General features: G+C 38.9%; 1 protein-coding gene across 1 annotated transcript; it reads left to right on the forward strand.

Annotated features, from left to right (window-relative positions):
- Nucleotides 1-3,803: 3,803 nt before the first annotated feature.
- Nucleotides 3,804-13,991, forward strand: zdhhc13 (zDHHC palmitoyltransferase 13). The gene is made up of 17 exons (XM_085162640.1): nucleotides 3,804-3,927; nucleotides 6,679-6,899; nucleotides 8,445-8,567; nucleotides 8,951-9,028; nucleotides 9,267-9,411; nucleotides 9,547-9,611; nucleotides 9,777-9,939; nucleotides 10,841-10,966; nucleotides 11,045-11,178; nucleotides 11,270-11,370; nucleotides 11,671-11,795; nucleotides 11,891-11,953; nucleotides 12,046-12,139; nucleotides 12,465-12,548; nucleotides 12,638-12,795; nucleotides 13,128-13,225; nucleotides 13,436-13,991. Exons 1-17 carry the CDS (start codon nucleotides 3,904-3,906, stop codon nucleotides 13,569-13,571), a joined length of 1,938 nt encoding a protein of 645 aa, XP_085018766.1. The 5' UTR covers nucleotides 3,804-3,903; the 3' UTR covers nucleotides 13,572-13,991.
- The last annotated feature ends 2,777 nt before the right edge of the window (nucleotides 13,992-16,768 follow it).

Consider the following 16,768-nt stretch of genomic DNA (forward strand, 5'->3'; position numbering starts at 1 on the left):
ACTACAGTTAGTCCTGACATTTTGGAAATGTTAGCTCTTTATACAGTAAAGTTACAGCGGGATACAAATAACATCAGGTCGTTCCTGCCAGAATTTGTTCTCTGGTTCAAATCACGGACAAACAGCATCCAACAGTTGTTTATGTTTTTGAACCCATTTTGCACAGAGAGGCATTTTTTGAGAAATGTATTGATAGCAATGTTGAATATTATTACACAGGACAAAAAAACAACTACATGTAAAATAATTACACCGTGACGCCTCTGCCTTTCTAAATGGAGGGACAGTAACTGTGTATATATGTAAGTGTGTAAAACCTGCAGTTAGTCAGATTAACAGTATTTCGTCTCTATCTGCCATTCTGCAATTCATCTCATGTAAACAATAACGTGCACACAGCGTGACGTGAAAAAAGGCACATACCTTTGACGTTGCAACTCTGTATTCCTCGTCCACACGTAACCACAAAAAAGGAGTTTTTTTTTTTTTTTTCGCCTGTCCCATTTGGTTCTTTAGCCATCAGAATTGTTGTCTGAAGACCAACAAGGATACCCAATGGATTTATTTTGCCAAATGGATCATCATGGCATTGCCGTATTGGTCCATTTGATCGACCTTTGTTTTTATTATTTATTTTATTTTCAGTTGTTACAGACGGGACAGACATGAGTGAGGGGTAGGAAAAATCTCAAAAAAATCTCCGTTCTCGGTGATTCGAAACGCCGTTTACGTGGACGAAACAGCTCAAAAATACCCGTGTAGGTGTGGACGTAGCGTAAAAGAGTTAGTAGTTTATTTTCTTACTACCTGTAATTTATTGCAGATTTCTTGTATTTGCTTAATTCTTTACTAAATGTTTGAGGTGTAAAATAAACCGCAATGGAGCAAAATATGGGTCTGTGTGGTTGGAGGATGTGTTCGTGCGTGCGTGCGTGCGCACGCGCGAGGGGGGGGGCGCAAACATTTTTCTTGTAAAACAAGGGGGGCCCAGCAAAAAAAGTTTGGGAACCACTGCTTTAATGTATGGGGTTTTTTGTTTGTTTTTTTTACATTCACTGTTCTTTTGAGCACACACTGGGATTAAATATCTGTTTAAAGATTTTGTTTCCCTTGCAAAAAGATGGCAGGCACAGTCAAACTTGAATTTGTTTTATCCTTTTGAGTCTAAGATAACGACAGTGTCTTTAAAACAATGCTTACTATAGTATTTAACTTTTTCTCTGACTTCTATTGTCTTCAATCATGAATAGCAGTAAAGTTTTTAATTTTTAATGCTTTTTTTAAATTTAAAAAAACAAACACTCTGCAACAATCAAAATCAAAAGCAGATTTGATTTTTACTGCAAGGGATTATTCAGATTTTATTTTTTTTTATTGTCCAGGACAATAAACAAAATTAACTTCACAACTACCATGTCTGTTTAGATGCTGTCCAAAAAAATCAGGTGCAAGTGGAAACACAACAGATGAGCAGCTTCTGATCATAAATTGAATGCTGTGGCCATCTACTGCCTCTCACCTGGAAGTGCAAGAGGCGGCTAGCCCTCTGTTTGTATTGTATGTGGGATTGTCTAAAGAGCTGGATATTATGGAAAAATGTTCTTCAACAGAAATGTGCCAGCTGGAGGATGTTACAGCAAATTCAAATAAATTAATTCCTTTTGAGTTCAGGTAAAATGTGGATTCCCCTGAAGGGATACTGAAAGGCTTCATTCTCTTCAGTCGATTAAGATGATGTCTTTCAGTCTGATATTTTTAAAAAAGACATAAGAGTTAAAGTTGGAGGGTTTTTTAAGCTGTAAACACCTTACTTGCAATTCTTAAATTTTTTTGAATGAATTGAAAGCCTCATGATATGATTAAATTGGTGCTCACTGGTGGTTTGTGATTTATACACTGGAAAAAATATTTATGCCCAAAGTGCTGACTTTAAGTAATTTGACTGACTTAATGGAATCAGGTTACACAAAATGTACTTGATTGGTATAAATTCAGTTTACACCAAGCATGTTTTTCTTAATAATTCATTATTTGAATAAACCTTTGAAGTTATATATTTCAGTTGCTTTTTACTCAAAAATATTACTTCAGACCTTTTTTAGTGTGTTACTGTAAGAGCAGCATAGCAATCATTCATTATCTAGTGCCTGTAGAAATTAGGTCTCTGTTTCGGTTTAACTAAGAACCTATATGTGGTAGGGTGGTGGTTTTGTAAATGTTTGTTCCATATATTAAAAATTAAGAAAAGGTTCACAGTAACAGGGTGACTAAAAAGTTACACTTTGCAGGAGCCTATTTAATGATAAATCTATTTGCCTTCCTGGATTAAAAGTTTGTGATTTTAACCAGAGCTCCTCACATAGAGTTAGCTTTTACCTCATTTTACAATCTGTGTATTATTTTCATATGAGAAGGGAACAGGGTTCAATAGACACATATTGGACATGGAGGATTTTTGGAAAAAGTGGAAAAAGCATGTAGTAAAAATATCCAGCTGTATTTAGTAAAGCAGATGATGCTGATGCTATCCTCTACATGTCTTTGAGTTCATCCACAGGTCATAGTCTCTGTGCTTACAGCTCCATGGTGACTGCCACTTCAGCTGCATTCAGTCCATATTTAGTTCCATAGCAAAGAGGGAGGAAAAAAAACTCCTCTCTAGTGTAAGTGGCTGGTTTCATCTGAGTGACACAGACTTTAATTTCACCCAGTGTCAAATAGGATTTATTTTCATATTTTCCGAACATGGGTTTGGCTCCAATGGTTAATTCTTCATGGGAAATCCAATCATTTCATTACAGCTAAATGAAATTTCATTCCACATGCAATTATATATTGACCATTAGGTGAAAGGTTGAGGAGGAGACTTGCTTACTATAGCACTAAATGAAGAACACGATTGTGTGAGCCATTTTAAAATACCTGCGCCTCATTGATTTATTTGTATGCCAGGTTACTTTAACAGAAGCATTCAAGTATCTTTACGATCATAATCACTGATGTCCATCTATGCTATAAGTTTCAGCTGCCCATGACGCTGTCTTAATTTTTTTAAAGTCGAAACAAAAACAAACAAACAAACAAAAGTTGAGATGATGTAGAAGTTTAGTTTCAAATCAAGTTTTATGAATGAAAAAAAATTCACTAACCAAAGCGCTTTGACTGTCATGTGTGTTTTAGGATGGTTTACAATCCAACATGTCTCGGGAAAGGATCTGAACCCTTGTTTTTTTGTTTTTGTTTTGGGGGGGGGGGGGGTTCCTATACTAAGACTTGAAGCACCACTGCAGCAGTGGAGGCCTGTATGTGGGTGGAAAACGAAAGCCCAATCAAAAGCATCTCCAGGAAGAAGGAAGTCGTTGAAGAAAATAACACGCAAACGACAACATTTCCTCTTTAACTTTCTGGCCTTCAAAATAAAGCAAAAGTTGCTAAAAGAAAATTGAGGGAAAGGTCATATGAAATTAAAACGCCATTAGATAAAAAATGTGACCTTCACTTTATTAGATTAAAAAAAAAGCTCTATTAAATTTCACGCCTCTTTTAAATTTCACACCAGATCAACATTTAACCACCGCAGGTGTGTGTGGTAACTGTATTACATAATAAACATTATAAGTATATCAAAACGGTGATGGCAGTATTTTCCTGGCAAAGGGAACCATCTTTTGCTCTATTGCTGAGGTGGGCTAAAGATTTTGCCTCTCAAAGAATTTATTGTGATTTGTGTGTGTATGTGTAGACTGTACACTCCTGTTGTTGTGTTTTTTATGCGATACTGTATAAATTGTGACGCATGCATTTTTTAAATAGACATTTAATCTGAAAAGCCAACGCCGGAAGTCAAACTCTAAACCTGCCTATCCAGCGGCAGTAACTTTCCCTTCCCTCCTCGACTACAAAATGGACTGGAATGAAGACGCAAATGTAAGACAATTTATACATAATAATTGCTTCTTTGTCTTGTTTTATGTAGTTTCTGATTTATCGTGTTGACACTTGGCTCACGGGCATTTTTTCAGTCATGTTATTTTTGTTAGCTGTCAATTAGCTAGCTTGCTGTTAAATTTTAGCTTGTGTTGAGTTGGTGTAACGTGTAATAACCTGCCTGATAGACTTCGAGTTAAATCAGGGCTCGTCGTCGTTAGCTTCATAGGCATAGTGAACCTGCAGCTAGTTACCTGAATTCAAAGCGTCCTAGCATTTAGCTCATTTCTTTGGCGTGAAACCTCTGGTGCTGACTTTACGGAAGTGCTTTCTGGTTTATCTGGTTGACATGATGATTAACTGACAAACAGATAAGGGTTTGGGGTTTTTTTGGTTGTTTTTTATACCTTTTCCATTATCATGACGCTGTAATCCTCTTTCAGCACACAAGTCCCAGTCCTTGTCCGAGCTGCGTGTGTTCAGCTAAATCCACATGTATTAATACTCATAACAGCCAGAAAGCGTGCAGCTTTTACCATATGTTGGTAAATTAGCCATCTGTCTAGATCACGGCAGCAGCCTGTTGTATTCACAGTGTGACCATCAGTATTAAACATCTATTCTAATCCAGACTGACAGCAAAACGCATCCAGCACATCCATCTATCCCAGAAGATAAAACAGCTGCCTGGTGCTGCAGTAGTAGAGTGGGATAAACTCAACAATGCAAGATTTATCCACATATTCAGCGCAGTGCAAACTTCTCACAGCTTTCATCTGAAACCTTCTCTAAATGATAAACTTGTGTGATGATTGATTTATATTATAAAGGGAAAATTATACTAAATTTCCAACAATGTATTTAGCAAACGAGTTAGCTACTTACTGTGAGCATTCCCTTAGACTGCACATCACCTTGTGTTTGCCTAGGATATATATTTTGCTATATACAGTATATGGACAAAAAGTATTAGGTCACCTCCACAGGACAAGACTCAGCGGTCCATCTGCATCTTAAGGATAAAGGACACTCTTTCGAGGATGCCAATGTTCACATTTTGGACAGAGAGGACAGATGGTTTGAAAGAGGAGTGAAAGAAGCCATCTATGTCCACTGTGAGCGACCATCTTTGAACAGAGGCTGTGGTTTACGACGCCAACTCTCTGCCATCTATAATCCAGTTTTGAGATCCCTCCCCAGACGCCTTAATGCCCACTCACATCCTGGGCCATCTGACCTCAGGAATTCGCATGATAAGGTGGGGCCAGGTTTCACAATGAACTCACCCGAAACTCTGGCTGATTGGGACCCACACCCAGTTTCACACCTTGGCTCAGGCGATTAGAGGATCATCAGGGTGTCCTTTTGTCCCTCTGTGGGGGGATACTCCCACTGGGTTTATATCTTGGACTCTCCACCATTTGACCTTAGAACTGAAGAAGCTTCTCAGATGAGAGGTGAAACTTTTCAAGTAACTTAAAGAAGTCCAGACGCTTTTCTTTGCAAGTTCCTTTGGCCACAATACATTACACGTACAAGAGCTTTTAGTCATCTCATTCTAAAATTCATAGATGTTAATTATGGATAGATCCATCATTATAAGCTGTCATAGGTCAATCTCAGCCAAGCACATCGTTCTCCGTCTGCCTCCAGTTTGTATTTGTGTGTCAAAAAAAGTATGAAAGCATAACTAGGGGTGGTTGATACAGCCTCAAATTTATAGCACGATATTTCTGACTGCATGGAAAAAAATAGAACTGAGCAGTGTTATTGATACTTGCAACTTGGCAGGAAGCAGCATTCATAAGTGTAAGTAAATGAAGGACATTTTCCGTCATTCTTTTCCATAGAGCTACTGTCATCTGTGAGAAGCTTCCTTTTTTTTAGTGTGAATGTACCGAAACAAATTGGAAGCAACAGCATTATATCCAGTGACACAGCATAAGCTAGATGTAAATACAAATGTAGTCTAAGGTAGTTTTTTCCCTTGAAAACAGAACTGCAGAAGTTGTGTTAAAAGTATGTCAGATGTTAATTAATAAGTAGTTTAATTTTAAGGTACTTAAATGTCTCTTTTGGCACTCTCAAATATGCCTGGACTTGTCTCATTGCACAGACCAAGGAATGTAAACACATGCCTTTGTTATAGCAGTGATATCAATATGATATTTTTATGTCACATAAACATTTATACCGGTTTTTCTGTGGAGAATATTATATGGCAAAAATTCTCTGGGGGTGCTTGTTTGGGAATACCAAGGTTTTATTTCTGAAAGTCAATAAAAGAAATAGCACTTATTAGTTTATTCCATAGAATAACAGATAAGCGTTACATCATACCGTCTGAAAGCCTTATGTGAGGCCTTGAGTTTGTTTTCTCCACAACCAATTTTCAGTATTCTAAAACAAAAAGAGCAGCAGATTCAGAGACTGTAAAGAGGAAATACTTTTACTTGATAGTTGGCTTGAGTAATTTATCTATTATTACAACAGTCACAGACAGATTAATTGATTCAGAAATAAACTCTGGGTTGCTAAAGTTGACACATTGATTTAATCTCATGGTATAGCCGTAGTACCAAGCCCCTCAGTCTCTATACAGTGAGTCAGAAAAATTAGAGGGATGGCAGCAAAGGGCTTTGGCTGGGCTCATTTGGACTTGACAGTTTGATCCCACGGTCTCTGCCACTTTAAAGGTTCCCTGTGGACCACTTTGGACTAAATAAGTGTCTCATCGTGTGCATGTTGCAGGATCACAGCCACATGCATGACAGCTGTCACCATGGGCATCAAGGCCATTCTCACAGTCATGGGCCAAGACCGGCTGGATTTGGAGGGATGGTGAATCCATTCATGCCGGGTTTTTACGGACAGTTCGGCAAAACTGCAGATCTGACTGACATCAGGGAGCAACCAAAGAAACGGTCACACATGGATGATAGCAGCAGTTGGGACATAGTGAAGGCATCACAGTAAGTAGTGGAACATGTCATTTCTAATATTTTGAACACTACACCATCTGAGAAACACTGAGATTTGGGACTAGAAACTGTCTTTTAGAGCCTTAGATTTGTTCTGTTTTACTAGTATTAAGCACAGGTGTATAGATGAGTTTGTCCTGTAAAGAGGCTCATGGACCTCTCAAATGGCTGAGGTCATGACAGAGAGCATCTTCAGCACAGTTATCAGCAGCTGGAACATCTCAAAGATGAGAGCAAACCTCACTCCTGAGCATGTCTACTACAGGTGGGAATTCGTGAACTGTATCATCTGTAAACTTTGGAAACTTGTACTTTTGTACTGGAAAATAAAATTGTTGATTTAATTTGGAGCTTTGTTTGAACTTATGGACAGAAGCTATTTTTAGTTTCTTATTTGCACGTGTTTTTTTTTTTTTTTTTTTATTTATATTCAAATTCATATGTTTCCTGGGTCATTATTTTAATTTGCTGCGGGACAAGACAACAGGGTCATATTCACCATTGGGCAGACTGAGCAGGTGAGGTACTGGAGCCTAAAATAGGTTTGCCCACAGGAAGCGGAGATAAGAGTTATTGAAATAATCGCTGACTAATCAAAGAAGAATTGGCAGATTAGTCCACTAACGAAATAATCTTTAGTTACAGTCCCAAAACAGAGCAGCAAATCTAGAACAAAAAGATAAGAAGATAAAGACAAAGGTGTTGCAATGACCCGGTCAAAGTTCAGACCTTAGTGCTGTGCTGGGACTTTAAGAAACCTGCCTGCAAAACTCAATGACCTAAAGAAATGCTGGAAAGAAGACAAATGTTGCCAGTGTTGTAAAAGGTCTGAATTCCTCCACAGTGATATGAGAAACAGATAAAGTCATAAAAAAAACAAGTACTTCAAATTATTGGCGCTAAAGGTGTTTCTGCAAGCTACTGAATCATGGGGTGGGCCTAGTTTTTCACAGGACTGCACAGAGCCCTGTGAAAACTGTGAAAACTCTAAATATATGGTAATATTGATAATTGTAGGCTTGTTTTCAGCTGTTCATAATCTTTGTTTATGATATAATGTAGAACAAGATATAGCACGTGTTAGTTTATATCCAATTTAGAAATGTAAAGAATGGATGCACTTGTTGATGTGCTTTAGTTTTTTTGAGATAAGTACATGTAAGGGTTTGCGGCTAACTGAAGTGCTAATGATCAGTTAGTAGAGGTAAATAAAAGCAGAATTCACTCACGCTGTTTAAGCCGGGGAACAATAGAAAAAAAACAATAGAACCGCTTCTATCTATTTATCTAACCATGACTTTGTGTATACGGGGGTTTTTTTTGTCTTCCACATTCTAAAAGTCCTTCTTGAGGAACTTGCTTTTCCAGGTCACATTGTACTTTTAGTTCTCTAACATATTTTATCTACATTTGTTGCATCTCCTCAGTTTATCTGTAGTTTGGATTTAATTTGATTGCAAAGCACTATATGGTTTATAACACGATTGATTGCTGAGGTTGTGTGTGTGTGTGCGTGTTTGTGTGTGTTTCCCGCAGGTTTGGAATCCTTGAGCGCTGTAAGGAGCTGGTGGAAGCTGGATATGACGTCAGGCAGCCAGACAAAGAGAACGTCACTTTGCTGCACTGGGCTGCTATCAACAACCGCTTAGAGCTGGTCAAGTAAGGCCTTTAGATCTCATCTCAGTCTGACAATGAAAAGAAGGACAGAAATGGAAATCTGTTTTGTGAACACAACTACTGCAAATGACCTATCACAACACACCAAATCGGGGGGTATAATTATTTATTCTAGACAATTTCTTGAATCTATACATAAAAAAAATACTACAATTGTGACAAATGATCAGTTTGCATTTTATATATAACCAACACAGGCTTTCTTTTGGCACTTAAGTTTATGAATAATAATGCAAATAATTAACAAATAGTAGCTAAACAAAAACTGGAAACCAGGGAGACAAATAAATGAATACAAATAATAAAAACCCACAAAATATTTTGAAGTATGATCTTTACATCTGTTCTCTTTTGTTTTCTAACAGGTATTATATTTCCAAAGGGGCAATAGTAGACCAGCTGGGCGGAGACCTGAACTCTACTCCACTTCATTGGGCCATAAGGTGACTATATGGCTGTGCACGATATAGAGCTGGGTTGGGCTGCTTTGTTTTGTTTTGCATATGCATTATTTTACTTTAGTTTTGGTTAACCAGCAACCACTGGTTAAAGTTTACCTGCATTAGAAGAGATTATGCACTTTGGCAGTGTGTCCTCAATGAGGCTACGTAACTGTTTTACAACTAGTCTGCTGGGTTTTTTAAGACTTGTCCATTATTATGTTTTTGTTTGAATGACCAGGCAGGGCCACCTCCCCATGGTAATCCAGCTAATGAGATATGGAGCAGACCCCTCTGTTGCAGATGGAGAGGGCTACAGGGCTCTCCACCTTGCTATTCTCTTCCAACACATGGCAATAGCAGCTTATCTTATAGCTAAGGGACAGGTCAGACATACACATCACTTTATACCCCACTCTTTCTCTCTGCAACACTTCTGTTTTCACTCTTTCTCTGATTACATTTGCTTCTCACTTTGCGCAAGTTGTGGTTTTGTTTCTCAATTTCTCCGTTGCCTCCAGGAAGTTGACGGGCCTGACTGCAATGGACAGACGCCGCTAATGTTAGCAGCACAGAAGATTATCGGGTAAGTCCTCTTTCTCTTTTTTTTAATCCCAGTGCTTTGATTGCTTGTCTTGATAAGAAATGAAGTATAGTTTGTTAGCATAATCCTTTTTTTCTGATTGCGAAAGGTATTCTGATAGTATCTAAATGTGCTGTTACAAAGTAGGATGTTTCCTTTCTGTCACAGGCCTGAACCAACAAACTTTTTAATCAAAAATAATGCCTCCGTGAGTGCTGTGGACAAAGTCAACAGGAACACTCCACTGCACTGTGCTGTGCTGGCAGGAAATGTAGATGCTGCCCACATCCTGCTGGAGGCTGGGGCCAGTGTGGAAGCAGAAAACATAAATGTGAGCTTCAATAAATTCAAACACTTTTTTTTTCTTCTTTTTTTTTTACATTATTGGGAGTGCATAATGTTGGAATACATAAACAGAATACTATTCTTATTAACCTTTAACTGTAAAAGGCTAAATGGGTAATGTCATCACCCTGTTGGTCAGGCAGGCAAGCGGTGAGGTGGGCGCGTGAACACTTAAGTTTGTGAAAGCGATAACTCGAGAACGAGGCAATGTAGGAGTTTCGAATTGATCCCACAGGCGCAGCTACTGTCATATGAGTTTAAATCCCGATGATAAAGTCAATGTTCAGAGGTCAAGTTTTCTAGGAGACGTAGGATTTTGAACTGGATACTCTAGGTATATATTCTAGGAGCACACTGTTTTGTTTTTCAGATGAATGTGTTTGCTTAATCTCTGCATGAGCGCTTTGTTCACTATTAAATAAGTAAGCCATCTTAGTAGATCGGGCCAAGTAACAGGTACACCTTGCTTTCATCATTATTCAGCTCTAAATGATTGCATATGAAATAATGAATAGGCAATGCACAGTATTCCTACAGTATTCCATTAAGTGTTGATGCCCACTATAATGAAGTCTGAGTTGCTGAGCTCACTAAAAAAACAAGATTTTCTTGGAGAATGCACTGAGTAGTATTGCTCACTCCATGTCTCTGAATAGCTTTGCATGTATGTGCAGACTGTATAAGCTGTTTCTTGATTTATTTACTACAATAGAAGTATGTCCTTAAACTTGAGTTTAACAAGTTAAACTTGGGTTTTTTGCACTGCGTTTGACAATAGAGTTCATGTACTCAGCGTAAACAGTCAATTATAAGAACTACAATTATACCCACTTTTGAACTGAATCAGTGATTAATTTTTTCATGGGGTTCTTAATGTTCTTCTTCAGGGTCACACACCCATCGACTTGGCTCACCAAGTGCACAGCCCGTTGCTCATGCACATGCTCAATCAGGTCAAACGGGAGAGGCTTCGCTCCAACTCTCGCTGCCTGCGAGTTGTGAACAGATACAGGGTACGTTTGTCTCAAATAACACATTTTTAGCAGTCTACAGTGACTCTTCTAAAGGAATCCTCTCCCTGTATTTCCCAGGTGTTTCTGCAGTTTTTACTCTGCACGGCTTTGTTTGGAGGTGTTGGTGCAATAGTGGATATGAACTCAGAATCTTGGTTACTCAAAGGGATCCTGTTGGCCTGTGTGATAGGTGTGATTAATCTGGCTACAAGGTGAGGATACTCTTCCACTGATTCACGAATGTACTCTACTGTTATTAAAACCTGTGTTATTGATTTAGTAATGAATGTTTGCATGAAACAGGAATTTCCCGGGCTCAGACTTTCAGTCCAACCTACAAGCTTCAAGTCTCATGGCTTCAATCTTTTGGATGCTTGTCACCTGGTGCCTCTGGTTTATGCCAGATATCCTTTGAAAAAACGAAACCACACCTTAAAGCATTTCCTTTGGGAGAAGCAAGTCAGTACCAGATGAAAAACATAAGCAAGACTCATGAATGCACTTGATGGATAATGCTTTTAAACCAGAAGATTCTCTGATAGTGTGTGTTTTGTTTTTTTCTTTCTGTTGTAAGAGCGATGCATAGTTTTATCATCAGTAAAGAGAAACAGATCTGTCATTGGAGGCCAATAAATTAGGCAACTGGGTTTCATTCATATTCTGATGACAAACTGAACAGAGACCTTCTTAACTTGAAACTCCACATCAGCCTAGTGCCACAGTACAGGTACTGTTCACTCTGAATGCCACTGCTTTACTCTACTACTACCTCCGCACCTGCAGGACGGACCCCGGCTTCATCAGAGCAACTGAAGAGGAGAAAAAAATGGTGAGAAGGACAGAGTTCAGAAGCCAAATAAGGCAATATTCCATGTAAATGTTTTACATGGAGCTGAGCTATGTTTTGTTCCTCTGTGTTGACAGAATGTGTTGGTGTTGGCTGAAGCCGGCTGTCTGGACCCCAGGATATTGTGCACCTCTTGTATGGTAAGGCCACTGACCTACAACCACCTCTTTAATAACACTGCACCATTAGCACTGTGACAACCAATACTATTTTATACCATGTGTTTTTACAGATAAAGAAGCCAATGAGAGCCAATCACTGCTTCAGCTGTGATGCCTGTGTGGCCAAGCAGGACCACCACTCCATCTGGACCAACAGCTGCATTGGTAACACACAAGCCTGTTCGTAACTTTCAAATTACGCAACAGCAGGAAGAACTGTCAAACACGAAGACAAAGCTGAGCAAGTCATGTCTTATTTAGGAGGTCTAGTATATCAAGACTTAAGGCATTCATTAAAAAAACTATACAGTATTTTTCCTGAAGATAAAGTGCTCTGATCCCTAGTCATTCAAATTATTGGAGAGCATAATACTTTCCCATAAATGTCCAGTGAAGTGACTGGATTTATTTTGACGCACTGCTACTAAATTATCACCTTTTATAATTTTTTGCATCTTTTAAATTAATCTGATTATTTTCTTTTCCCCAGGTGCGAGGAACCATCACTACTTCATCCTCTTTCTGTTCTCCCTCGTGCTGATGGGAGCCTGGATGTTGTACGGCTGTGTCATGTGTGAGTTCTGCAACAGCTAGTGTAGCCACGCCATCTGACACGCTATGACCTTTACCCTGGATGAACATGCCTGTGTATGTTTCTTTCAGACTGGTCCGCTCATTGCATGCTGCATTACGAGGAGCAGGGCCTGTGGGGTACCTTCTCTGGCCTGATAGGGTGCTCTCCCTGGCTGCTCTGCATCTTCGTCCTGGTCGTCTATCATACAAGTTGGTCTACTTTGACCCTGCTGCTGCAGCTCTACCAGGTGACTCGCTGCTTGGAGTTTCTTAATGGGGTTCTAAGGCTCTGTATATCATATGGATAGTATGGATAGTGTTCACTGTCACCAAAATTAGACAGAACATACATATTGCGTTTTCTGTAAATGTTTCAAAATAGGGCATTAGTTGGCAGAATTCAACATAAATTACTACAAATTCTGTTTTGGGTGAGACCAGAGAAAATTTAAAATATAGATGAAAATATTCAGCTTTGGCCTTCACAAAAGTCTTTAAATTTTACCCCGAGCTTAGTTCTTTGTTTTTCTTGCTCTAACAAACAACATACCTTATTGTGACTCTGTGTGTGTGTGATCAGATTGCATTCCTGGGACTGACGACAGTAGAGCGAACAAATCTAACACATCGCCAGAGGAAACTCGGACAACCTGTCTCTCTGAGACAAAATCCATTCAAGTGAGTTGCATGTAGTGCTTCTTGTCTTTATCGTATAACTTATATATCTTGATATTTACAAATTGTTTGCTTAGTTGTCTGTAGCATGCCATGGGCTCTTTAGGATTTACTGGCAAATCATGTGTTGTGTGTTTTGTTTTGTTTTTTAACCTAAACTCATACTTTGTTGTCAGTCAGCTAAGTCACTTTTCCCTGATTCTGTGTTCATAGTTTGGGCGTGGTGAGGAACCTGGTGTCGTTCTTCCAGCTCCGCTGTTGTGGACTCTTCAAACCGGTCATCATTGACTGGACGCAGCAGTTCCAACCTGGCCACCAGCATGTGTTCGGACACACCGACATGGTCTGACCTCCTCCATGCTCAGGGTCAAGGGTCAGACTCTGGACCAAAAGCACAGACATTTATTTATTGTTTTTTAATGTGGTGGCTCCTTGTGGAAAGAGACTGCAATACTCAGAATTGGGGAAACACAAAGAAACATGTAGATATTTGATTCAGTTGCTGTTTGTACAGACTGCTGCTGCCTTATACTTGACCAGTGTAAGTAAAGGGAAAATAACAGAACCTTTAGAGGCCTACCTGTGATGGAGGTTTTGTCCTGTTTTTATGAACACATTAAAACTATTTTTACTATCTGTTCAGAAAAGAAGAATTAGACTTTGTATGTGTGGAAAAATTGGTTTTATGACTTTTGTAAAAATTGCATGCATTTAATACAAATGACCACTATAAAACTTCAATAAAACAATGTTGTGCCTGTCTTTTTAACTGGTTCTGAGTGGATTTGGGCCTCTGAGTACAGCAGGGGATGATGAACAAAACAAAGAAACAAAAGAAAAGAAGAAACAGGTCAATACTTCCAGGGTTTTTTGAGGAAAAATTAAGAACACATCAATCTAATTTAAACCAGAATTTCCAAAGTGTTTTTTGAAAGACTAGATTTTTATTTCTCTGAGCCAAAAATCTTTTCACACTGCTCCTAATCATTTGTTTGAGTTCTGTTTTGTTTGTGTTTTTTTTTTTTACTTTACAAGCTGTTTAATTTAGTGGTTACATTGGAGTTTTGATTTTACAGTGCAGATATTCTATATACTATTTAAAAACTATCACCACAGAAAAGAGAAATGCTGGATAAAGTTGGTGGAAATTTTTGGTTACGCTAGTTTGTAAATTTAAAAAGAAAGTTGAATACTACTAATCAAATCTTGAAGATTAATGCTTGCATGTATTTTAATATTGTATTTGTTGAGCCTAATGGCAAATACTTTAAAGTCATTTAACATTTCTTTGCTTTTTAATTAACTTATTTTGACAGTTTTAGTCCTCCTTACTTTCAGAGATCACAAGCATGAATGAATATCTGCAACAAACTGAACACTATCAGCTAGTTTCCAGACATGGATTAATCCTCATCATAGACTTAAAAAAAAAAACCAGTCTGGTAATGGTAAATGGACTGGTTCTTATATAGCGCTTTTCTACTCTGTCTGAACACTCAAAGCGCTTTATACAACTAATTCATTCACACAAGCACTTCTTCTAAGCTGTTAAGTGCTGAGTATCTAACATTCATACACATTCACACTCCGATGGATGCATTGGAGAGCAACATGGGGTTAGTAGGGGAGACCGGGGATAGTTGTAACATTTTTTGACATTTCTGTCTGTAAATTGGAGCTCTTTTAAGGTAGTAGATTTAAAATGTAATGCAAAGTATTTACATGTCTCTGCTATTAAATAGTGCAGCTATTTTCTCTGCAGCACAATTACCCATTGCATGGTGTGGTCTCAAACACAGAGTGAAATGTTACAATTAACCCCATAGTCTGGGTTAGTTGTAACATATCCTGGGGTGAAATGTAACACAATGAAATAAGGGTACTAACAAAACATTAACATGTAATCTTTGTTTATTCAACACATGAATGCACTTAGAGCCATTTATGTAGCTATGTGTGTGTTTGACAGACTGCAAAAATCTAGCTTTTGAACATATTCCAACCCCCCAAAAAAGGCAAATTATGGAATTTTCTGCAACTGAATATTTCATTAATTTTGGTTGGTCTTTCTTGAGTTTGGCCTCATTGGCTCAGTGGGCATTATAACCTACAACTTTTGCACCAATTTTGAACATAACAATGAAGCCGAAAAAATGTAGTTGTTCACCAGCATCGCAATTCCATTACTTTTTATCATGGCTTACCTTGGTGTGGTTTGCAAAGTGCTTCAGAAAGATGAGGAAATCTGTTTCTTGCACCCATCCTGATTTATTTCCACTACCAATACTTCCTACTGGTCCATCTCTGACACAGTGGTCTGCATAATGTATGTGTGGGAACACAAACAGTGGAGGAATTGTGTTGCCAATGGCATTAACCGCATATACAAAAGCGACCAGTGAACCTCTCTCTGCTGATGTCTTTGCCCCAACTTGTTTAATATAAGTTAAAGTAATAGTGTGGTAAGTTTTAACATCTGCATTATTGTTACAACTAACCCAGACTGTTGCTGTTACAACTGACCCAGACTCCTATAGCCATGAACTAGCTAACATTACAGCCAACGGCTAAAACATTAGCACTAAAGACCTACACAGAATATATCCCCATAGGCATACAAATAACATAATTTAAGTTTGATGAGTTTAACTGCGAAGCAGATAATGCTATTAGAAATTGAAATAAAGTAGAACAACGTACTTTTTGGCATACAAATTACTTTTTTTTGTGTTAAATTGTCTGTGTTTGACAAAATGTGCTGATTTTTCACATGTGATAGCAGAACTGAATTGGGCATGCACAGGATGAGTCACATCATTTGAAACTTAGCCCTAATTGGAGAAATTGGAAGTGTTACAACTGACCCACGTTACAACTATCCCCGGTCTCCCCTACCTTGCCCAAGCATGCAGATTGGAGCAGCCTGGGATCGGACCCCTGACCCTGCTCTGCCACCTGAGCTACAGCCACCCCGAAAGAATGCTTAAATAATTATGTCCGAGAGCCTTCTCACGTTTACTGCAGGTTACAGGTATTTGTCTATGTGTGCATTTTTATATGTGTGCATGAGGGTGGGAATGCACGTCTGTGTCTGTGTGTGTACCTGTTTGTCTGTGTCTAAATGTCAGGTTGGGTCTTAAGCTCCACCCCTCTGTAAACATCTCAGGCCCTCCAAGGTATGGAGGCCTATCTCCCCTCACCACACTCCCTGCTGGGTGACCCCTTGTCTGGGGCTCTCCTCAGCTCTTCCCAGGAGGGTGGCACAGTTGCCCCTCCAATAGTCCTTCTTGGGCTCTCACACTCTGGGGCCTGGATCTCCTCCATGCCTGTTTCATGACCTCTGGGACGAGGCTGTAGCTACCCACACCCTCTAGCAGCAGAAACACAGTTACGAGGAGAAACCTTGTGAGTACAAGAGTACTCATCCACGCATATGTGCACACAGGTGTACGCATGGGTGTTCACAGACACAAACTACACCTTTCTTGGCTGCTACCTCAAAGCACATTGCGTGCTCTTGATGTTGCGTGCTGCACAATAACATTC

Source organism: Neolamprologus multifasciatus, chromosome 1 (genome assembly GCF_963576455.1).
Source record: "Neolamprologus multifasciatus chromosome 1, fNeoMul1.2, whole genome shotgun sequence".
NCBI lineage: Eukaryota > Metazoa > Chordata > Actinopteri > Cichliformes > Cichlidae > Neolamprologus > Neolamprologus multifasciatus.

Bases quoted from the DNA above. Each gene is read 5' to 3' on its own strand.
- zdhhc13 (XM_085162640.1), top strand. From the start codon at position 3,904: ATGGACTGGAATGAAGACGCAAAT. The intron at 11,371-11,670 runs ATATCCTTTGAA...TTGAAACTCCAC, and splicing joins GTGCCTCTGGTTTATGCCAG to ATCAGCCTAGTGCCACAGTA. The intron at 11,954-12,045 runs GTAAGGCCACTG...GTGTTTTTACAG, and splicing joins TATTGTGCACCTCTTGTATG to ATAAAGAAGCCAATGAGAGC.